Source organism: Stegostoma tigrinum, unplaced genomic scaffold, assembly GCF_030684315.1.
Source record: "Stegostoma tigrinum isolate sSteTig4 unplaced genomic scaffold, sSteTig4.hap1 scaffold_270, whole genome shotgun sequence".
Classification (NCBI taxonomy): domain Eukaryota; kingdom Metazoa; phylum Chordata; class Chondrichthyes; order Orectolobiformes; family Stegostomatidae; genus Stegostoma; species Stegostoma tigrinum.
Window position 1 is genome coordinate 78,520 of NW_026728199.1, and position 23,994 is coordinate 102,513.

Consider the following 23,994-nt stretch of genomic DNA (forward strand, 5'->3'; position numbering starts at 1 on the left):
AGCAATTTGCACACAGGCAGAGTTAGGATGCAGGAAATACACACAGGCGTGAGCCACTCAGCTGCGCACGTCCGCTCCATCTTTCAATAAGACCACAGCTGATCTGAATGTGGCCTCAACCCACTTTACTGTTCGATCCCACCCCTGTGGCACCTAACATTAACCAAAAACCTGTGTGGCTCGGCCTAAATATACCTGATAATCCAGCCTCCACTGCTACCCGGGGAAGAGAATTCCACCTGTGAGAGGAGCAAAAAAAATTTTCCATTTGAAATGGGGAGCCATTAATTTTTAATCTGGCTCTCCCTAGTTCTGGGCTCACACATAAAAACGAGCCATCCTCCTTGTCAAGTCAAAAATGTTTATTCCTGGAAGAGAAACGGTGCCACGTTGAATAAGTTAAGTTCTGATAATGCATGGTAATCTGGCTAGTAAGGTGAGATCGTACAGGGATCAGGAGAAACTAACCTACTGGGTACAACATTGGCTTGAAGGTAGGAGGCAGAGGATTGGGGAGGGGCTTTTCAGGCTGGAGGCCTGCAGTCAGTGGTGGGCCGCAAGCCTCGGCGCTGGGTCCCCTGTCGCTCACCATTTACATGAAGGATTTGGATGCGAATGTGGGAGTGAGCTCGGCAAGTTTGCAAATGACACCAGAATAGATGGTGTGGGGAGGAAGGTTATCTCAGAGGACAGAGGGACCTCAATCAGATGGGCCAAGGAGTGGCAGATGGAGGTTAACTGGGATAAATGAGAGGCACTGCATTTTGGGAAGGCAAACCAGGATGGGACTTAATACAGTTAACAGTAAGGTCCTGGGGAGCGTGATTGGGTTAGGGTTAGCTCCTTGAAAGTGGTGTCACAGGTAGACAGGGCTGTGAAGAGGATGTTTGACACATTTGCCTTTATAGATCAGGCTGGTGAGTGTAGGAGTTGAGATTGTATAGAACATTGGTGAGGCCAATTTTTGAATCCAGGTATTTCTGCTACAATGCATGTCTCGTTAACACGCATTGGCTGTAACGCGATTGATGAATAGTGGACATCGTTTGCATAACGCGAACGTTCTGTTGCACAGGTATAAGTGAATTTCTGCAGCGATTTCCCTGTAACTCCCAGTTCCACAGCGCGAGGTCACACGAGAATACAACTATTGCCTGACAGAACTACATACTGCGTTCAATTCCGGTCACCCTTCTGTAGGAAACTTGAGAGGATGCAGAAAAGATTTACAAGGGTGTTTCCGGGACTGGAGGGTGTTTGAGTTACAGGGAGAGGCTGGGGCTATTTTTCCTGGAGTGTCGGATGCTGAGGGGGTGACCTTAGAGAGGTTTATAAAATCATGAGGGGCATGGATAGGGTGAATAGACAACAATTACAAAGCTGCTGGAAAAGCTCAGCAGGTCTGGCAGCATCTGTGGAGGAGAAAACAGAGTTAACGTTTCGGGTCCAGTGACCCTTCCTCAGAATTGTTCCCAGATCCGAAAAGTTAGTTCTGTTTTCTCCTCCACAGAGGCTGCCAGACCTGCTGAGCTTTTCCAGCAACTTTGTAATTGTTCCTGATTTACAGCATCTGCATTTCTTTTGGTTCATATTAGGGTGAATAGCTAAGATCTTTTCCCCAGGGTAGGGGAGCCCAAAACTAGAGGGGTATAGGTTTAAGGTGAGAGGGGAAAGACTTAAAAGGGACCTGAGGGGCAACTTTTTCACACAGAGGGTGGTGCGTGTATGGAAAGAGCTGCCAGAGGGAGTGGTGGGAACTAGTACAATGACAACATTTAAACAGGCATCTGGATGGGTAAGTAGGAAGGGTTTAGAGGGATAGGGGCCAAATGCTGGTAAATGGGACTGGAGCAGATTGGAAATTCTGGTGGGCACTGTCGAGTTGGACTCTAATCACATTTGTAAGCAATGCTATGGATAGAAGTATACATTATGTACTATGTGTTCTGACAAAAAAAACACTTTTATTTACAGTGCCTTTAACATAAAACAGTCCAGGAAGGACTGAAATTGAGACTTTAATGTTGCATTTAGAATAAAGAACAAGCAAAAACAGAAATTCTCCAGAAGAGTCCCTGGGTTTGAAACATGGTAATAAAATGTGGAGCTGGATGAACACAGCAGGCCAAGCAGCATCTCAGGAGCACCAAAGCTGACGTTTCGGACCGAGACCCTTCAACACCCTCTGAAGGGTCTAGGCCCGAAACGTCAGCTTCTGTGCTCCTGAGATGCTGCTCGACCTGCTGTGTTCATCCAGCCCCACCCTTTGTTATCTTGGATTCTCCAGCATCTGCAGTTCCCATTATCTCTGGGTTTGAAACATCATGTTTTCTGTCCGTAGATGCTGTTAGAGCTGGTGAGTTGCTTCAGCAATTTCTGTTCCTGTGTATGTCAGGTCTCTCGCGCCTGCTTTTTAACTGGTCTAGGATGTAGCCAAGGTGAAACAGCTGTCATGGCTGGTAACACATTACAATTCAAATTAATCTGTCATGTGTGAAATGCGATGACAAAGCCTTTTGCCAAGTGATAATGACGCAGATGGAGAATTTATTGTTGTGTATAAACGGTAACACACAATCTGAATGCTCCTATTTTTGTACCTCATTCCCCAGGAGCATTCAGATTATGCTGTGATCATTGTATTTATTCATTCCCCAGTGGGATTCAACAATAAAGCAAGGCAGCTTTCCCTCTCTCTCCAGAAAGTGCTCCAAGCAAGGAATTACAGTGGGAGGGTAGTAGCCTTTTGTAACAGCAGCAAGCCTGATGTAGAAACGCTCATTCCTCAAAGAATCTTCACACGGGCTAGAAGGTGGCGTTCCTACTGCAGGTTTGCAATCCACAGCTTCGGACACTCGCTCTGGACAAAGAACCACTGCTGCCTCATGGCACCAGGGACACGGGTGCAATCCCCCCCCACCCCGGGGCAACTACATTCTCCCCATGTCTGCATGGGCTCCCTGCTACACTCCAAAGGCGTGCCCGTTAGGGTGGATTGGCCAGGCTAAATTGCCCTGTAGTGTCCACGGCTAGCAGGAGGGCTAAAAGGATAGCGTTGGGGGCGGAACGGCATACTCTTCAGTGGGTTAGTACACTGAATGGGCCGAATGGCCTGCTTCCACGCTGCAAGGATTCTATGCGTGAAAGCTGGAGTTCCTGGTCAGTGCCTCCACTACCTGTGGAAGTATCTTTGCCATACAGCACCGAAACAGACCCTTCCATCCAGCCAGTCTATGCTGAACGTAGTGGGCACACTTTCATTGTCTTCGATCAGCGTCACTCACCAGTCCCAGGATCCAGAGGGAGTTTTCTCAGGAAAAATAAAACCTGACGATGTAATGAGGGCAAGTGGATTGAAGCACACTATTAATAGAAGCAAAAGTGTAATTGCAAACGAAATTTCAATAGCGGTCTTTAAAAAAAAACCTTTGTTTTCCTTTCAGACAGGGGTTGAGGGTGAAGTAAACAGTACGGGGGGTAGGGAACCAGGTTCAATTCCAATTCCTCCAGCAATTTCTGTTTTCATTCCGATCTTCAACATCCACAGTTCTAAGCTTTACTTTAGGACAGGGGGGGCAGGAATTTGTATGCTAGTTCCAGACAAGGCAGTTGTGCAAATACAACATTGATTAGGTCTCACAAAAAAAAACTTGACAACATTCAAAACATAAAGCCTTTGTATTCAGTTTATTACCTCCTTAAACAAACATACAATAACTGTGATAATGGGAACTGCAGACGCTGGAGAATCCAAGATAATAAAATGTGGAGCTGGATGAACACAGCAGGCCAAGCAGCATCTCAGGAGCACAAAAGCTGACGTTTCGGGCCTAGACCCTTCATCAGGATCTGATGAAGGGTCTTGGCCCGAAACGTCAGCTTTTGTGCTCCTGAGATGCTGCTTGCCCTGCTGTGTTCATCCAGTCTCACACTTTATTATATACAATAACTGACCAAACTACCAGCAGCAAGATGTCTGATGCGTGAGGCTATCTCTATACCTACACAAAGTGAAAATCTAATTATTAAAATAGAAACAAAGTGGCCCTACCTACTTTCTTGGAATCAGTTTGCTAAAGAAGCGATTATATCTAATTGCTGCAGAGTTTAGTTGTTTTACATAAGTGGCCAGAAAAAGTTTAATTCTGGTATAAAATGCACTTCATATATTTAAAAAAAAGTTTAATACCGCATTGTGTGGACTGTACATTTATTTGAGAAAGAGGATTTAGCTGCTAGCATGCAATCCCAGAGGTCAAGGTGAACAGATATTGAGGTATTAATTGACCCATAGGAATTGCTAACCCCTTGATCCATCAGCAGAACTGTAAACACCTGCATTTTGCAGGGACAAGTTCCAGAAAACCATTTAATGTGGGAAGACGAGATGGATGTTTATGCTGCTGCGTGTGGGTTTCAAGGTTCTGTTAACATGAGCGTTGCTGACACTTCTCTCAGCCTCACTGAAATCCGAGCAAAAAGCAAAATTTCCTTTTCAAACGTAACAAAGGCTGCTTTAGAGAGGGAACAGGACACGGCAAACATGATGCTTTATTTAGTTGATACTGAATTACACGATACATAATATTTACCCAGCGTAATGTTTTGCTCACTGTTTATCAGGCTGTTGTGTAGCAGGCTTCTGATAAGCTTCAGCTGGCTCACAGCTATACTGGGGCAGGAGGGAATGGGGCCAGGCAGCTGGGCCCAACACACACTGGTATTGAGCCCTGGTTGGAGAGGACATGGAAATGTGCTCAAGCATAATCACACAGGCTCCCCTCACACATAATTGAAGCCACATCCAGTGAGTTTGCGGGTATCAGGGTGGGAACAATTTGTCAACTATATAAAACACCCCCTATCCAAGCGTTAGCAGCATTCAGTGAAGGATCCTTCAAATCACCTCTCAATCAGCGAAGAAATAATTCAGTTCCACTCTTCGAGAGGGACAATGTACTGGCAGAGTTTCTGGGTTCGACTATGGATTAGCATCGTAAAAAAATACGTATGCTGTGTTCATTTTTTAAAAAATAATAACATCTGATCATTTTCCTGCTGTTCTGTTCCACCTTGCAAAAGTTGAGCTATCAAAATGTACAAACAAATTGTATATTTTAAAACAAAAACAGGCAAGTCGGCAGAAAAGTGAAGTGACAGGTCAATGACTGTGGTCTATGCAACCCCCCCTCCCCAGGCCAAAAACCATTACCCTCTCTCACCAGGCCATGGTATCATGCCAGGCCACTTTTGAGCTTCATGTGCCAGATTAGCACTTCTGAAAGTAACCATTTGACCCAGGTTGTCGACCGGTTCCAGGAGGATGCTGCGTTTGTGTTTAAAAAAAAATCGATCAAAAGCCGTAAGTGCCCAGCGAGAGACAGACACATTTGTAGAGCTCACTAAAGCCTAAACCGTGCTCTGACTGGCAATCTGTAACGACGGTGGCTGGCAGTGAGTAGCAGCTGGCAGCAAGTGGAGATTCTACGGTGACAAGCGTTTGTACAAATGGTAAGGTTCCAAGGGGACGGGGTACAGACATACGCCTCAAAAGAGCTGCAGTCATTCACTCACTGCAGGATGAACACAGGCTCCTCTGCCTTCTACATTTCTACAAGTACCGGTAGAGTTAGATGCTTCTCGGACATTCCAGTATATGGAAGCTCATGCTACTTTGAACCCATCTGGAAAAAAGTGTTTTTGAGAGCTCAGGAGGAGAGTGGCTCCCCCGCTGATCACTCCACGACCAAGTCAAAGCGTTCCGCTTCTTCGAAACTAGCGTTCATCTGAGCAGCCCACTCGTCCAACGCTGACATCTGGAAAACAAAAAAAAAAATAGGAAAAAGGGAGTGCAAAGCGCATTAGGCAACAGTTAGCAGCTATGTGGGCCTCGGGATATTCTCAGCCACTCCCAACAAAGATGCAACCAGGAGGGGCTCCAGCACAAGGCTCCCTGCGCGATCTGATGCGCTCTCCCCGGGCTCTTAGCTGGAGCCTCAGGCCACAACTCGGGAACGCTAGCATGGATTTACAGTCCTGATCATAAGACCCACACCAGGACTAAATCATCATCACCTCGAGACCCCCACTGGTGGGGGTGGGAGCAACAGAACACGATTCCGAGTTTAGCAGTAGCTTATAGCAATTCCACTCAGCACAAGGAAGCTGCGAGAATCCCCGACCCTGCACAATGTCTCAGGGAAGTGGGAGTAAGCATCAAGTCCCTGCTTAACATCCATCAGTGGGGAGGCCACAGAGGCACCTGGGGAAGGTAGGGTCACTGCAGAAGACCAAGTGAACCCTGAGCATTTCTAAGCACAGAACAAAATAATTCAGGGAATGCAGACGTCGCTAGCTGGGGCACGGCATTCACAGCCCTTCACTAACTGCTCTGAGAAAAACAATGTGATGGTGAGCTGCTTTTATTTATCTTTTTGAAGCATTGAACATTTCGGAGTGAGAAGCATTCCCGAAATGCTTTTGTCCAGGCGTGCCTAACAAAGTACACCTTGTAACTGACAGCAAGGAATGACGCACTCTGGATGCCGTCACTCGAGGGCAGCATGTCGTGTACTGGCTGTCAGTGTCACTTCTCTGCCTCAAAAAAGGAAAAATAAATAAATAAAAAGAACTTACAAATGTGGAACGCAAGAGAGGTGCGGATTGGGAACACCGTTGGCATTTCTGCACAGCCCCACAACAGGGGCTGCAAAATTATTGCACAATGCTGGGATTTAGCAAGGTGAGGATGGTCAGATTAACAAGGTGATAGTGGCACATGGATATGACGTGTACCCCCTTGTTTCATTAGACCCTCCCTTCAAGCCGTGACCTAACTTCAGTGTGAAGTTAAAGCAGGCTGGCAGAATAAAGGCAGACTGAGGGAGCCGGAGAAAACTGCCTGGTGCTAACCAGCACCTCGCCCTGCCCAGACTTGCCAAACAGCCGGGCCTACAGCTTGCACTTTGGCCGCAAACCTCAGCGGAAATCAGCGGCAGAACATGCAGTAAATGTCAGGCACATTTCAATGAGAGCAGCGCAGACAGTGGGAGGAGGTCTTTTCTCCCCAGGGTAGGGGAGACAAGACTGGACAGCATAGGTTTAAGGTGAGAGGCGGGGAATAAAGGTTTAAAAAGGGAGCCGAGGGACAGCTGTTTCACAGAGGGTGGTGCGTGTGTGGAACGAGCTGCCAGAGGAAGTGGTGGGGGCTGGTACAATGGTACATTTAAAAGGAATCTAGATGGGGACATGGATAGGAAGAGTTTAGAGGGGTATGGGCCAAATGCTGGCAAATGACACTGGATTAATTTAGGATATTGGGTAAGCACAGACAAGTTGGGCCGAAGGGACTGTCTTTGTGCTGTACAGCTCTGTGCCCTTTATAATAGCAGCATCCACATGACTGAGCCACCAACGTTCTGGGAGCAGGCTTCAAATCCTAATTTTGTTTAAAAATTTTAAAAAATTGAAATACAAAAGTAGTCTCAGCGAAGGCAATGGCGATCACCGATCACTGTAAAAACCCTTCTGGTTCACTAGTGTCCTTTAGGGAAGGAAGTCTGGGGTTAATGTTGGCACAGACCGGCTGGGCTGGAGGGCTTTTCCTGCCCTGTACGACTACACCGGATTGATCTGGTCGATCATTCGCCTTCCCTCACAACGCACTCGGTTCATGGGCAGTTCGGGCTGGGCGCGCTACCCATCTCCCAGTAAAGGATGAAAGGTAAACAAAATGTGGATGAGTGACTACGTTAAGTGAGCCTGCTTCAGCTGATTCGCTCTCCCGTAGCAGCTCTTCCATTCCAAAATCAGTGCAGACCAAAGCAGACAAAAATACAAAGCCAACGGGTGAGAATAGCTGACCAGGTCAGCAGCTGCAGGAGTGACGGAGCGTCTTTTCACAACCACGCCAGGCTCCAAAGAAACTCGGGCCAGGAAACTACTTTCAGCATCGTCCCTGGTGTAACAGGTAACGTAGAGACGGGGTGGGGTGGGTGGGTTTGTTTCCACTGGCGGGCGAAACTAGAAACGGGGGCGCACAGCCTCAATACGAGGGGGCAGCAGATTTAGGACTGAGCTGAGGAGGAACTTGTTCACCCAAACGGTTGAGAATCTGTGGAATTCCCTGCCCAGTGAGGCTCCCTCATTGAATATTTTTAAGGCACGTTTATGGATTGGTTTTTGAGCAGTAAAGGGATTAAGGGTTAGGGTGTGCGGGAGGGTAAAGGGAGCCGAGTCCACGGAAATATCAGCTACGATGTTATTGAATGGCAGAGCAGGCTCGAGGGGCTGGATGCCCTACTCCTGCTCCTGTTTCTTAAGTTCAACGTTGGAATTGCAAAGCCAATTTTCCCCTCAGCAAGCTCCCAAATGCAGTCGTTTGAAGACAATCAGATAAACCTGCATGTTTCAGTGAAATTGGACGGGGATACAATAACAGCCAGAGCACTGAGCAGGGCTCCCCTCCTTCTCTTCAAATATATTGCCAAGGGGTATTTTACACCCAAACGGCCCGGCCTCTCAGCTTTGCCTGTGATCCGCAGCACTCATTCAATGCTGGCACTGGGAAGGTTGGGCAAGATGATGGAGTCAAATTCCAGGAGTGGGGCTTTCAGGTCTTGAGGGGTGAGAGAGGACGGCAGTCAGTGAGCTGGGGGTGGGCAGCAGCCTTGGAGGGACCGCGAGTGGACACCCGCAGCTCCCACGCCATTCGGTCTCACCTCAAACTGGGGGACTCTGCGTTTCTTCTTCCTCTCCTTGGCCACGGCGACGCCAGGGATGTTGACATCCAGCGACACGAGGGAGCCGCCGGCGCAGCCAGGCAGCTCCGCCGTCTTCTCCTTGGGGGTCAGGCGCTTCACTGGCGAGATCCCCGGCACAGCGTCGCTGGCCAGGAGCCTGTCGAAGCCAAAGAACGATCTGTGGGAGCCCGCCGCCACTGCTGATGACTGGTTGGGGGTGGAGGTGTCCGAAGCCTCACTGGCCGAGCCCGGGGAAGCCGTGAAGCTGCCGTCGGCGTGGGCGCCGTGCGAACCGAGGCGGCTGTACGAGCGCCGCACCTTCTGGGACATCAGCGTGCTTCTCTCTGCGTCCACCGTCTCGGCTGAGGGGTCCGGGCTGGCCAGGCCGGGGAGCAAGGGGCTAACCCGTGTGGCGTTGTCACCGGGCGTGCTCGCCAGATCGCCGCCAACATTTTCCTTCGCGGCGTTTGGGGAAATCTGCAAAATAAAGCAAAGCTGGAGGTTTAACGCGACCACAACGGGCCTCTCGGAACATTAAACCGACAGCCGCATTCACAGACGGAATATCGCTGAGTGCAACAATTCATCAATGTGTCTGACAGCTGGCAGGAGTCCATTCAGCCCATCGAAGCAGTCCTATCACTCGGTTAAGATTGCGCCCAATCTTCTGCTCAGTTTTACTTGCTCACATCCCCCTGTCTCTAGAGATTCCATCACGGCAGGTTGGCATCACTGCCCAGAGGACAGTCAACCATGTTGCTGAGAGTCTGGAGTCACACGTAGGCCCAGACTTGGTCAGGACGGTGACGATCCAGTTGGGTTTTTCCCCGACAATCAGCAACGGATTTGTGGTTGTCATTAGATTCTTAATTCCAGACCTTCTAAAAATAAATTGAATTCAAATTTTACCATCTGACAGGGCAGGATTTGAACCCAGATGCCCAGAATACTGGCTGGGTCTCTGGATTAATAGGATAGAGATAATACAACTAGGCCATCATTGCTTCCCTCTTTACCCTTTAGATAACAACGAATATACAACAATGCTCTTGTCTTCAAGCATCCTCTTGGGGATGAGAAACGGAGAACAGAGCTTCCACACAATGGACAACTGTAGAAGTAGAACTGCAGACGCTGGAAATCTGAAACCCTTCCCGAACTACTTCCACGTCTGACCAAGGCCGGCTGGACTCAAAACGTCAACTGTTTTACTATCCACGGATACTGCCAGACCTGCTGAGTTTCTCCGCCACTCTTCGGAGATGATCGTTGTAGAATCCCCACAGTGTGGAAACAGGCCCTTCAGCCCAACAAGTCCACACCGACCCTCAGAACATCCCACTCAGAACCGTCCCCGACAACCCACCCGAACCCGCACATCCCTGGGCACTATGGGACAATTTAGCACAGCCAATCCACCCTAACCTGTACATCCCTGGGCACTATGGGACAATTTAGCACGGCCAATCCACCCTAACCCACACATCCCTGGGCACTACGGGACAATTTAGCACGGCCAATCCACCCTAACCTGCACATCCCTGGGCACTATGGGACAATTTAGCACAGCCAATCCACCCTAACCCGCACATCCCTGGGCACTATGGGACAATTTAGCACGGCCAATCCACCCTAACCCGCACATCCCTGTGCACTATGGGACAATTTAGCACAGCCAATCCACCCTAACCCGCACATCCCTGGGCACTATGGGACAATTTAGCACGGCCAATCCACCCTAACCTGCACATCCCTGGGCACTATGGGACAATTTAGCACGGCCAATCCACCCTAACCCTCACATCCCTGGACACTACGGGACAATTTAGCACGGCCAATCCACCCTAACCTGCACATCCCTGGACACTATGGGACAATTTAGCATGGCCAATCCACCCTAACCCGCACATCCCTGGGCACTATGGGACAATTTAGCACGGCCAATCCACCCTAACCTGCACATCCCTGGGCAATATGGGGCAATTTAGCACGGCCAATCCACCCTAACCCGCACATCCCTGGGCAATATGGGATAATTTAGCACGGCCAATCCACCCTAACCTGCACATCCCTGGGCACTATGGGGCAAATTAGCACGGCCAATCCACCCTAACCCGCACATCCCTGGGCACTATGGGGCAATTTAGCACGGCCAATCCACCCTAACCTGCACGTCCCTGGGCACTATGGGAGAATTTAGCACGGCCAATCCACCCTAACCTGCACGTCCCTGGACACTATGGGGCAATTTAGCATGGCCAACCCACCCTAACCTGCACATCCCTGGACACTATGGGACAATTTAGCATGGCCAACCCACCCTAACCTGCACATCCCTGGACACTATGGGACAATTTAGCACGGCCAATCCACCCTAACCCGCACATCCCTGGGCAATATGGGATAATTTAGCACGGCCAATCCACCCTAACCTGCACGTCCCTGGGCACTATGGGAGAATTTAGCACGGCCAATCCACACTAACCCGCACATCCCTGGGCACTATGGGACAATTTAGCATGGCCAACCCACCCTAACCTGCACATCCCTGGACACTATGGGACAATTTAGCACGGCCAATCCACCCTAACCCGCACATCCCTGGACACTACGGGACAATTTAGCACGGCCAATCCACCCTAACCTGCACATCCCTGGGCAATATGGGGCAATTTAGCACGGCCAATCCACCCTAACCCGCACATCCCTGGACACTACGGGACAATTTAGCACGGCCAATCCACCCTAACCCGCACATCCCTGGACACTACGGGATAATTTAGCACGGCCAATCCACCCTAACCCGCACATCCCTGAACACTGTGGGACAATTTAGCACGGCCAATCCACCCTAACCCGCACATCCCTGGGCACTATGGGACAATTTAGCACGGCCAATCCACCCTAACCAGCACATCCCTGGGCACTATGGGACAATATAGCACGGCCAATCCACCCTAACCTGCACATCCCTGGGCACTATCGGACAATTTAGCATGGCCAATCCACCCTAACCCGCACATCCCTGGGCACTATGGGACAATTTAGAATGGCCAATCCACCCTAACCTGCACATCCCTGGGCACTATGGGGCAATTTAGCACGGCCAATCCACTCTACCCATAGTTTCCAGGGATGAGTAGGTTAGGGTGGATTAGGGTGGGTCTGAGTGGGCAGCTTTTCAGAGGGTCAGTGTGGACTCAATGATCCGAAAGGCCTGCTTCTACGTTGTAGGGTTCGATGATGCCTATTAGAAGGTACATGCCGAATGCTAACCACACACAGTGTAAAATGCCTTCCTTTTGGCTCTTCTGGGAGCTGGGAAGGGAGGGGGGGGGGGGGGGGGGGAGTGCGTACACTTACTCGGGGGCTGCGTCTTGGTGTTGCAATGATAGATTTGGCAAGCTGGATGAGAGGAGAGAGGGAGAGAGAGAGAGAGAGGTTAGCGTTGCAGTTTAGGCTGTTTTTCAAATAACTACCACACAGAGCAAGCACAGGCCGACCGCCCTCCACCCGAAGCCTCGGCTTCTCTGATTTCTGCGCGGCTGATTCAAATGGCTCGCTGCGACTGCACAAGCTGGCTCCCGGCTCATTCGTCCTTGTGGCCCAGTGATCAGGCTGAACTCATCTCTCGCCAGAGGCATGTACACAACAGATACTTACCTTGGAAGTTTGCTGGGGATCTGAGGAGCTCTATTCCAGCCAAACGTGGAGTGTGAGGTGGTGGGGGGTGGGGGGGAGGGGGGGGGTGGGGAAAAGAGCGCGCAAGGGGAAAGCACGTCAGTTCCCAGGGCAGCCCGAAAGCAGCAGCATGCCCACCACTTACCACGCTTCTCTGCGGTTCAATCTTTTTCAGAACAATTGAACGTTTGACCACTGGAGCCTGTAGATGTACAGAACCTGGGTTAGCGACAAGAAATCAAAGGCTCAGGGAGCCTGTCCCCTTCAACGCCACAGAAGCTAACCATCTCACGCTCCACCAGCCTATCCCAATGCACTTCAAGCACATTGTCCCCAAGGCTTGCTCTACAGGTTGAACTTCCACTGAAAATATTTAGCTGCAATCCCTAACATTGTAATGAGGGCACAGGTCAACTATGTCATCATTGGGCGGCTCGGTGGCTCAGTGGTTAGCACTAGGGACTCACAACACCAGGGACTCGGGTGACTGTGTGGAGTTTGCATGTTCTTCCCATATCTGCACGTTTCCTCCCACAGTCTAAGGATGTGCAGGTTACGGAGCAGGGACGTCTTGCTGCAGTTGTCACAGGGCCTTGGTGAGACCATGTCTGGAGTACTGTGTAGTTTTGTTCTCCATATCTGAGAGAAGATGTTGTGGCTATGGAGGGGGTGCAATGAAGGTTTACTAGTCATTCCTGGGAATTGTAGGACTGACATAAAGAGGAGACTGGGTCGGTTCGGACTACATGCACTAGAGTTTATAAGAATGAGGGGTAGGGAGTCTCGTGGAAACCCATAAAATTCTAGCAGGATAATGATGATGATTGGGGAGTTCAGAACCTGGGGTCACTGTTTAAGGACGTCAGACTGAAAAAAGAATAAATTCTTTCACCCAGAGTGTGGGGAGAATAGATTAGAATATAACAGAATCCAATCCCTACAGTGTGGAAACAGGCCCTTCAGCCCAACAAGTCCACACTGACCCTTGGAGCATCTCACCCAGACCCATCCCCCTATAACCCACGTAAGCTACACACCCCTGGGCACTATGGGGCAATTTAGCACGGCCAACCCACCCTAACCCGCACATCCCTGGGCACTATGGGGCAATTTAGCACGGCCAATCCACCCTAATCCGCACATCCCTGGGCACTATGGGACAATTTAGCACGGCCAATCCACCCTAACCTGCACATCCCTGGGCACTATGGGACAATTTAGCACGGCCAATCCACCCTAACCTGCACATCCCTGGGCACTATGGGATAATTTAGCACGGCCAATCCACCCTAACCTGTACATCCCTGGGCACTATGGGACAATTTAGCACGGCCAATCCACCCGAAACCCGCACATCCCTGGGCACTATGGGACAATTTAGCACGGCCAATCCACCCTAACCCGCACATCCCTGGGCACTATGGGACAATTTAGCACGGCCAACCCACCCTAACCTGCACATCCCTGTGCACTATGGGACAATTTAGCACGGCCAATCCACCCTAACCTGCACATCCCTGGACACTATGGAACAATTTAGCACGGCCAATCCACCCTAACCTGCACATCCCTGGACACTACGGGACAATTTAGCACGGCCAATCCACCCTAACCCGCACATCCCTGGGCGCTATGGGACAATTTAGCACGGCCAATCCACCCTAACCCGCACATCCCTGGACACTACGGGACAATTTAGCACGGCCAATCCACCCTAACCCGCACATCCCTGTGCACTATGGGGCAATTTAGCACAGCCAATCCACCCTAACCCGCACATCCCTGTGCACTATGGGGCAATTTAGCACGGCCAATCCACCCTAACCCGCACATCCCTGGGCACTATGGGACAATTTAGCACAGCCAATCCACCCTAACCCGCACATCCCTGGGCACTATGGGACAATTTAGCATGGCCAATCCACCCTAACCTGCACTTTTTTGGACTGTGGGAGGAAACACATGCAGACACAGGGAGAACGTGCAAACTCCACACAGGCAGTCGGCCGAGGGTGGAATCAAACCCAGGTCACTGGCGCTGAGAGGCAGCAGCGCTAACCATTGAGCCTGCAGAATTCTCTGCCACAGAAAGCAGTCGAGGCCAAAACACTGAGCATTTTCAACAAAGTGTCAGACATAGTTCTTGGGCTATAGGTTTCATTTTTGATGTAGAAATTTCTCGCCCATCACATTGCCAATGAAATCAGGTCAAGTTTAGCATTATTGAAAAGAGAGCTAACTTAATGGGACCCTCTGTAGCCAACACCACAAAGTCTTTCAGTGGAACCACATTCTTCCAGACGATGATGCAGAAAGCAGTAGGAAACACTCCACATTTCAGTGACTGCTGCAGTACTCACTGAGCAGTCTTCGTTCTGTGTCGCTGACAATCTGTCAGACTTTCTCCTGGTGGGTGGATGTAAATCTAAAAATAAAAAGAAAGCAATGATTCTGGGCTCCTGTAGTCTAGTCTAGGGACATTCATTACTGAGATGCACACACAGAACTGATGTTTCCTTACCACACTGTATAACACTGGGGTACAGTACCGGTGGGGACAGGACTGTCACTGTATAACACTGGGGGACAGGTCTGTCACTGTATAACACTGGGGGACAGTACCGGTGGGGACAGGCCTGTCACTGTATAACACTGGGGTACAGTACCGGTGGGGACAGGTCTGTCACTGTATAACACTGGGGTACAGTACCGGTGGGGGACAGGTCTGTCACTGTATAACACTGGGGTACAGTACCGGTGGGGGACAGGTCTGTCCCTGTATAACACTGGGGTACAGTACCGGTGGGGACAGGTCTGTCCCTGTATAACACTGGGGTACAGTACTGGTGGGGACAGGTCTGTCACTGTATAACACTGGGGTACAGTACCGGTGGGGGACAGGTCTGTCCCTGTATAACACTGGGGACAGTACTGGTGGGGACAGGTCTGTCACTGTATAACACTGGGGTACAGTACCGGTGGGGGACAGGTCTGTCACTGTATAACACTGGGATACAGTACTGTGGGGACAGGTCTGTCACTGTATAACACTGGGGTACAGTACCGGTGGGGGACAGGTCTGTCACTGTATAACACTGGGATACAGTACCGGTGGGGGACAGGTCTGTCACTGTATAACACTGGGGTACAGTACTGGTGGGGACAGGGTCTGTCACTGTATAATGGGGGCGGGGGAGGGGGTGGCACCAACATTCTGAATGGGGATTGCACCGACATTGCGAATGGGGGGGGGGGGGGGAAGATGGGGTTTGCACCAACATTCTGTTTTGGGGGGGATGGGGGTTGCACCGACATTGTGAATGGGGGGGGGGATGGGGGTTGCACCGACATTGTGAATGGGGGGGGGGATGGGGGTTGCACCGACATTGTGAATGGGGGGGGGATGGGGGTTGCACCGACATTGTGAATGGGGGGGGGGATGGGGATTGCACCGACATTGTGAATGGGGGGGGGGAAATGGGGATTGCACCGACATTGTGAATGGGGGGGGGGAATGGGGGTTGCACCGACATTGCGAATGGGGGGGGGGGATGGGGGTTGCACTGACATTGTGAATGGGGGGGGGAGATGGGGGTTGCACTGACATTGTGAATGGGGGGGAGGATGGGGATTGCACCGACATTGTGAATGGGGGGGGGGATGGGGATTGCACTGACATTGTGAATGGGGGGGGGGGGATGGGGGTTGCACCGACATTGTGAATGGGGGGGGGGGGATGGGGGTTGCACCGACATTGTGAATGGGGGGGGGGGATGGGGGTTGCACCGACATTGTGAATGGGGGGGGGATGGGGATTGCACCGACATTGTGAATGGGGGGGGGGGGATGGGGGTTGCACCGACATTGTGAATGGGGGGGGGGGATGGGGGTTGCACCGACATTGTGAATGGGGGGGGGATGGGGATTGCACTGACATTGTGAATGGGGGGGGGATGGGGATTGCACTGACATTGCGAATGGGGGGGGGGATGGGGGTTGCACTGACATTGTGAATGGGGGGGGGGGATGGGGGTTGCACCGACATTGTGAATGGGGGGGGGGGATGGGGGTTGCACCGACATTGTGAATGGGGGGGGGATGGGGATTGCACTGACATTGTGAATGGGGGGGGGGATGGGGATTGCACCGACATTGCGAATGGGGGGGGGATGGGGGTTGCACTGACATTGTGAATGGGGGGGGGGGGATGGGGGTTGCACCGACATTGTGAATGGGGGGGGGATGGGGGTTGCACCGACATTGTGAATGGGGGGGGGATGGGGGTTGCACCGACATTGTGAATGGGGGGGGGGATGGGGATTGCACCGACATTGTGAATGGGGGGGGGATGGGGATTGCACTGACATTGTGAATGGGGGGGGGATGGGGATTGCACCGACATTGCGAATGGGGGGGGGATGGGGGTTGCACCGACATTGTGAATGGGGGGGGGATGGGGATTGCACTGACATTGTGAATGGGGGGGGGGAGATGGGGATTGCACCGACATTGTGAATGGGGGGGGGATGGGGGTTGCACCGACATTGTGAATGGGGGGGGGGGGGATGGGGGTTGCACCGACATTGTGAATGGGGGGGGGGATGGGGGTTGCACCGACATTGTGAATGGGGGGGGGGGGGGATGGGGGTTGCACCGACATTGTGAATGGGGGGGGGGATGGGGGTTGCACTGACATTGTGAATGGGGGGGGGGATGGGGGTTGCACCGACATTGTGAATGGGGGGGGGGGGGATGGGGGTTGCACTGACATTGTGAATGGGGGGGGGGGGATGGGGATTGCACTGACATTGTGAATGGGGGGGGGGGGATGGGGATTGCACTGACATTGTGAATGGGGGGGGGGGGGGATGGGGGTTGCACCGACATTGTGAATGGGGGGGGGGGATGGGGGTTGCACTGACATTGTGAATGGGGGGGGGGGGGATGGGGATTGCACTGACATTGTGAATGGGGGGGGGGGGGATGGGGGTTGCACCGACATTGTGAATGGGGGGGGGATGGGGGTTGCACCGACATTGTGAATGGGGGGGGGGATGGGGGTTGCACCGACATTGTGAATGGGGGGGGGGGGGGATGGGGGTTGCACGACCACCATGTCCCTCTCTCCGTGTGAGTGTGTCTAAAGGGTCTATACCCGCTGCGGGCGGGGGTCATGAAGCTCTGGATCACTCTGAGAGTGGGGTGGATCTACGGGATCCACTCGATCACTCACCGGGTTTCCGAGCCGGGCTCCGGCTCCCTCCGGATCTTCTCGCCGTCTCCGCCATTCCCGCCAACGCCCGCACCCCGCCAACCGACTCCACCTTCAAATTACCCCGCCTCCTCTCTGATTGGCCTGCGCTGTGCTCCGCCCCCTCCCGGCGGCCGCCCCTGCCCTTCTTTCTGATTGGACAGCGCCGCCACCCTCACTCATTAGGGAACGGCCCTTCTCCCTTTGATTGGCTGATGCCGCAGCACCGCCCCCTTCCATTGTTTGCGCCGGGCGGCCTCTGCCTCTGATGGGCCACCACTGCGGCCATCCGATTGGTCCCGCGCAACCCCTTCCTCTGATAGGCCATCACTGCCTCCCTCCTATTGGTCCCCACGCAGCCTCTCCCTCTGATAGGCCATCACTGCCTCCCTCCTATTGGTCCCACGCAGCCTCTCCCTCTGATAGGCCATCACTGCCTCCCTCCTATTGGTCCCACGCAGCCTCTCCCTCTGATAGGCCATCAGTGCCTCCCCTTCTGTTGTGCGTTACTTCCTGTTTGTAACAACGTGGACCCAATAGAGTCACACAGGACAGAGACAGACCCTTCGGCCCAACCAGTCCGTGCTGACCATAATCCCCAAACTAAACTAGTCCCACCTGCCTGCTCCCGGCCCATATCCCTCCAAACCTTTCCCTGTTCATGTCCTTATCCAAATGTCTTTTAAATGCTGTAACTGTACCCACACCCACCACTTCCCCTGGAAGCTCATTCCACACACGGACCACCCTTTATGTAAATAAGTTGCCCCCCCCCCCCCATGCCCTGTTTAAATCTGCCTCCTGTCGCCTTGAAAATATGCCCCTAGTCTTTAAAACCCCCCGGTCCTGGGGTAAAGACACTACCACCCACCCAATCTGTGCCCCTTGTGGTGATACACCTCTACAAGGATCCCCCCCCCCACCCCCCCACCAGCCTCCGACACTCCGGTGATAAAGACGTCCCGGCCTCTCCTTTGTAACTCAAACCCCTCCCCTTCCCGCTGCCCGGTTCCCAGTAAATCTCTGCTGGACCCTCTCCGGCCTCATGATCCCCTTCCAACAGCAGAGCGACCACAACTGGACTCCATCAGCCATCGCGTCGAATGAGACCCTGTGCACAAACCACTTAGAGACGAAGCTGTAACTAGGTCCAGGCCCGAAACGTCAGCTGTTGTGCCCCCGAGTTGCTGCTGGGCCTGCTGTGTTCATCCAGCCCCACCCTTTGTTATTTGTAACTCACACCAGCAAACTGAGGCGTAGAAATAACAAGCTGGATAGAACATCAATGCCTCCCCCTCTCTCCCTATTTATTCCAGCTCCCTCCCCCATCCCCCTCTCTGATGAAGGGTCTAGGCCCGAAACGTCAGCTTTTGTGCTCCTGAGATGCTGCTTGGCCTGCTGTGTTCATCCAGCCTCACATTTCATTATCTTGGAATTCTCCAGCGTCTGCAGTTCCTACCATCATAGAAATACCAAGCTGCATAGGACATCAATGCTTCACTGGTGGCAGACTGACGATGTTACCTAGCACGGTGACGAACCGTTTGCAACTGAACCTACCGGGCTTGGCGAGCATGCCTACCAACCTGTGCTAAATGCCTTCTTAACTGGGCAGTTGCCTGCCACTTCAACACATCACCGTGTTCCCTGAGCAACATCTCTGTCTCGGGCTGGCTGCAGCGCCCCAGAGCAACTCTGCACAAGTTGGAAGGACAGCACCTCATTTTCCACTTTTGGGGGCTTTGAAATCTTCAGGACTCACTGTTGAGTTCAATAACCTTTAGGACCCTGAATGCTTCCTTCCAAGGCCTTCACCCACGCCCACAACCCAGACCATGTCATCACATGGACTGCTTTCAGTACAGCCAGCTCAGTTTCACCCATTAATGGGCTTCATTATCAGCTTTTCTTCCTCCCAAGTTCACCATTTAATACCCTTTTGTCAACCTAACCCTCCTTCTCTCCTTCTTTTGGGCTCCATCTCCGCCTGTCACTTACTGCCTTGCTGTGCCCCCCCAGTTCCTGGTCTTCAACATATGTACCATCTTTTCCTCACCACAAGCTATCAGTCAGGGTCACTGGACCTGAAACATTAACTCTGCTTTCTCTGCACAGATGATGAGTTTCTCCACCCGTTTCAGTTTCTGGTTGACATTTCCAACATCTGCAGTTCATTGTTTTATTTTTTTATTATTATTCATTCATGGGATGAGGTCAAGATTTATTGCCCCATCCCTAATGGCCCAAGAGGACTGTTATGAATGGACCACCCTGCTGTGGGTCTGGAGTCACGTGGAGGCCCAAACCAGGTAAGGATGGCGATTTCCTTCCCTAAAGGGCATTAGTGAACCGGATGGGATTTTCCAACAACTGACAGTGGATTCACGATCATCGTTAGATTCTAAACTCCAGACTTTTACTGAATTCAAATTCCACCATCTGCCCTGGTGGGATTCGAACCCGGGTCCCCAGAACATTATCCAGGTCTCTGGACTAAATGTCTAGAGAAAAGCATTTCCATTTACATAGCGCCTGGAACATGACAAAACTTCACAATAAAAGATGATGGACCAGAACTTTATTTAAAGTGATTAAACAGGGTGACCAGAACTGGAGAAACAGGAACTCCATCAACAAACACGTCACTGACAAGTCACACATTTGGTGGCAAGAAAAAATAAGCTTATTTAAGGCTTCACGGAGGATCTGAGGGGCAGGAGAAAGACGGGGGAGTTCAGCATGCTTTCTCATTGACTGTTGATTTTGAAGTGATTTATTATTGTACAGTGAAAAGTTTTGTTTTGTGTGCAGATCACAGCGTGCAAAGGTGAAAGAACAGAGCAGGGAATACAAAGCTGCAGTTGCAGAAAAGCGAGATCAGCACTAAATGTGAAATCTGAGAGGTCCATTCTAATAACAGCGGGGAAGAAGGTGTCCCTGAGTCTGTTGGTGCCTGCGTTTAAGTGGAGCTACTAGGAGTGTTTTGGTTTCAGACTGGTTTCCCAAGGCAGCCAGAATCACGCTTAAACCAAGTGGCCTTGAGGAACTGCAAGGCCAGAATAATGAGGCAGCGCTTGGTCGAAGGAGTTTGGAAATAGCAAGAATGAGATGCAACATTTCGAGATAAAAATGCAAAGCCAGGATGCAGTTTGCGGAAAGAGAAACAATTCGCTGACCTCGAATTATTCACAGGATGTGGGTCTTGCAGGAAAAGACAACGTTTTGTTGCCCATCTTACTGTCTGTCCTTGAACTGAGTGGCTTGTTCGGTCATTTCAGAGGGCAGCTCAGAGTCACTGAAAAGAAAAACAGGAAAATATCTGAATGACATGTACAGTGGAGGGGAGGGGCGTCCCAGTTTAAGAACATCCCCGTTACGAATGGCGTTATTACGAATGTAATCCCCTACATTTAAAGAACTGGCTGCTCTCCATCGTGTTCGGACGTGGGAGCAAGTTTCAGAGCACAGCCCATTGTTCTCAATCCCAGGGGTTGACTGTTCTGCCCAGAGGGTTAAAATAAAAAGGCCCTGAAGGAGGGTCTCCGACCCGGAACGTCAGCTTCCCTGCTCCCCTGATGCTGCCTGGCCTGCTCCGTTCCTCCAGCTCCACGTTGTGTTACCTCTGACTCTAGCATTAGCCGTTCTTGCTGTCTCTCTTAAACAAAAGAACACAGCAGGTTTGGGTAACAAAGTGTGAAGCTGGATGAACACAGCAGGCCAAGCAGCATCTCAGGAGCACAAAAGCTGACGTTTCGGGCCTAGACCCTTCATCAGAGAGGGGGATGGGGAGAGGGAACTGGAATAAATAGGGAGAGAGGGGGAGGCGGACCGAAGATGGAGAGTAAAGAAGATAGGTGGAGAGAGTGTAGGTGGGGAGGTAGGGAGGGGATAGGTCAGTCCAGGGAAGACGGACAGGTCAAGGAGGTGGGATGAGGTTAGTAGGTAGGAGATGGAGGTGCGGCTTGAGGTGGCCTCTTCCTGGACATCACCCCCAGGCCTCCTACCCTCCCTTGACCTCTTCTTCTCCAACTGCCGTCAAGCCACCACTCTTCTCCTCCATCCATCTTCGGTCCGCCTCCCCCACCCCTGCCACCTTTTCTGATGAAGGGTCTGGCCCGAAACGTCAGCTTTTGTGCTCCTGAGATGCTGCTTGGCCTGCTGTGTTCATCCAGCTCCACCCTTTGTTATCTTGGAATCTCCAGCATCTGCAGTTCTCATTATCACTGATCACAGCGGGTTTGGGATTTAGATTCAGATTTTGTTGTCACACGTACTTGTTTACGGGGTGTAAAAACCACAGGGAAAGACGCGGGTCTCAGGATTAAATGTCTAAAGAAAACCATTTCCGTTTACATAGGACCTGGAGCATGATGTTGGGTGACAATATGAACAGGCAGCAAGAAAAGAAACTTACCAAAGGCATCATGGAGGACCTGAGGGGGAGGGAAAGGTGGAGAAGTTCTGCCTGCATTCTCATTGATTTTTTGGTTCGATTGATTAGTGTCACATCCACCACTTCTTCTGGCAGCTCTTCCCACGTATAAACCACTCTCTGTGTTTAACAAAAAGGTCAGCTCTCAACCTACCAGGCTCCGGTGAAGGAAAGTCCCAGTGTCTCCTTACAACTCGAACCCTCCATCGCTGACAACATCCCTTCTGAACCCTCTCCAGCTTAATCACATTCTTCCGACAACAGGGGGACCAGAACTGGACACAGTGCTCCAGAAGAGGCCTCACCCACGTCCTGTACAACCTCAAGATGACGTCCCAGAAAGTTCTGAGCAATGAAGACAGGTGGGGAAATACCTTCCTATCCATCTGTGACTCAACTTGCAATGAATTATATACCTGGGCCCTCGGCCTCTCTGTCCCCCAACACCACTCAAGGCCCTACCTTGAATGGTATAAGACCTTTTTCTGATGAAGGGTCTAGGCCCGAGGCGTCAGCTTTTGTGCTCCTGAGATGCTGCTGGGCCTGCTGTGTTCATCCAGCTTCACATTTTATTATCTTGGAATTCTCCAGCATCTGCAGTTCCCATTATCTCTGACACAATGTTTCTGGTGTTTCCTTCCATGCAGTGATACTTGGAAAGTGCTGACGCTCCATTTTGACGAATGTCAGATGAGGCAAATGAGGACATTTTTCGTCTTTGAGTGATTCAACTTGTCAGGAATACCTCAAATTTGAGCAAGTCCCTTCACTTCCAAACAATGCTGTCTAAGAGTGAGGCCCAGAGGGGGTAAGGGATTGAGGGTTGGGGTAAGGGATTGAGGGTTAGGCCCGGAGCGGGTAAGGGATTGAGGTTTAGGCCCGGAGCGGGCGAGGGGGACGGGTTCAGGCCCGGAGCGGGCGAGGGGGACGGGTTTAGGCCCGGAGCGAGTGAGATAGCAGTTCGGTATCAATGGCACAAATGGCCTTCCCATCGTTGTATTGCGGAGTGAACTTTCCAGGCCTTTGGGTGTGCTCCTGTTGCCATTGTGCCTGGGACCACACACACACTGCAGACATGTGGCGGGCCCGGCGCAGGATCAGCAACGGGAGCGAGGCAGCAGCACCTTCGGCCCCTCAGTGAGAGAGGAGAGGGGGGGAAAGAAGGAACCCGGAACCATTCCTCAGCGGAGCAGGTACTCCCCCGAGGACGGAGGGCGAAGGACACATAACGTCATCGTCATGGCCGGAAGCGGAACGGTGCTTCGGTCGGACCGTCGACGTCATCGGCGGGAGACGAAAGGACCCGGAAGAGACGTGGCAGCAGCGGGAGGCCTCGGGGAGTGACCGCCGCCTGACGCAGGCCCCGAGCCGCGGCGCCGCCATGGGCCTGTGCAAGTGCCCGAAGCGCCGGGTCACCAACCTGTTCTGTTACGAACATCGGGTGAACGTGTGTGAGCACTGTCTGATCTCACGGCACTACAAGGTACGAGAGGCCTGGGGCCTACAGCAACGCGCGGCCTCGTTGCGGTCACCGCAGGGACCGGCCGCTACACAGCACCAGGCCCAGTGTGTCAGTGAGAGAGAGAGACTGGGTTATATATACTGTGTAAATAATCACTGTGTCAGAGAGAGAGAGAGAGACTGGGTTATATATACTGTGTAAATAATCACTGTGTCAGTGAGAGAGAGAGACTGGGTTATATATACTGTGTAAATAATCACTGTGTCAGTGAGAGAGAGAGAGACTGGGTTATATATACTGTGTAAATAATCACTGTCAGTGAGAGAGAGAGAGACTGGGTTATATATACTGTGTAAATAATCACTGTGTCAGAGAGAGAGAGAGAGACTGGGTTATATATACTGTGTAAATAATCACTGTGTCAGTG

The 23,994-nt window shown here is 51.6% G+C and overlaps 1 protein-coding gene across 1 annotated transcript; it reads right to left on the minus strand.

Annotated features, from left to right (window-relative positions):
- Positions 1 to 3,911: 3,911 nt before the first annotated feature.
- Positions 3,912 to 17,753, minus strand: cdca5 (cell division cycle associated 5). The gene is made up of 6 exons (XM_059643793.1): positions 17,656 to 17,753; positions 14,783 to 14,847; positions 12,568 to 12,624; positions 12,105 to 12,146; positions 8,721 to 9,218; positions 3,912 to 5,816 (listed from the first exon to the last, which is right to left on the minus strand). The coding sequence occupies exons 1-6, from the start codon at positions 17,708 to 17,710 to the stop codon at positions 5,736 to 5,738; spliced, it is 798 nt and encodes a 265-aa protein (XP_059499776.1). The 5' UTR covers positions 17,711 to 17,753; the 3' UTR covers positions 3,912 to 5,735.
- Positions 17,754 to 23,994: the final 6,241 nt, after the last annotated feature.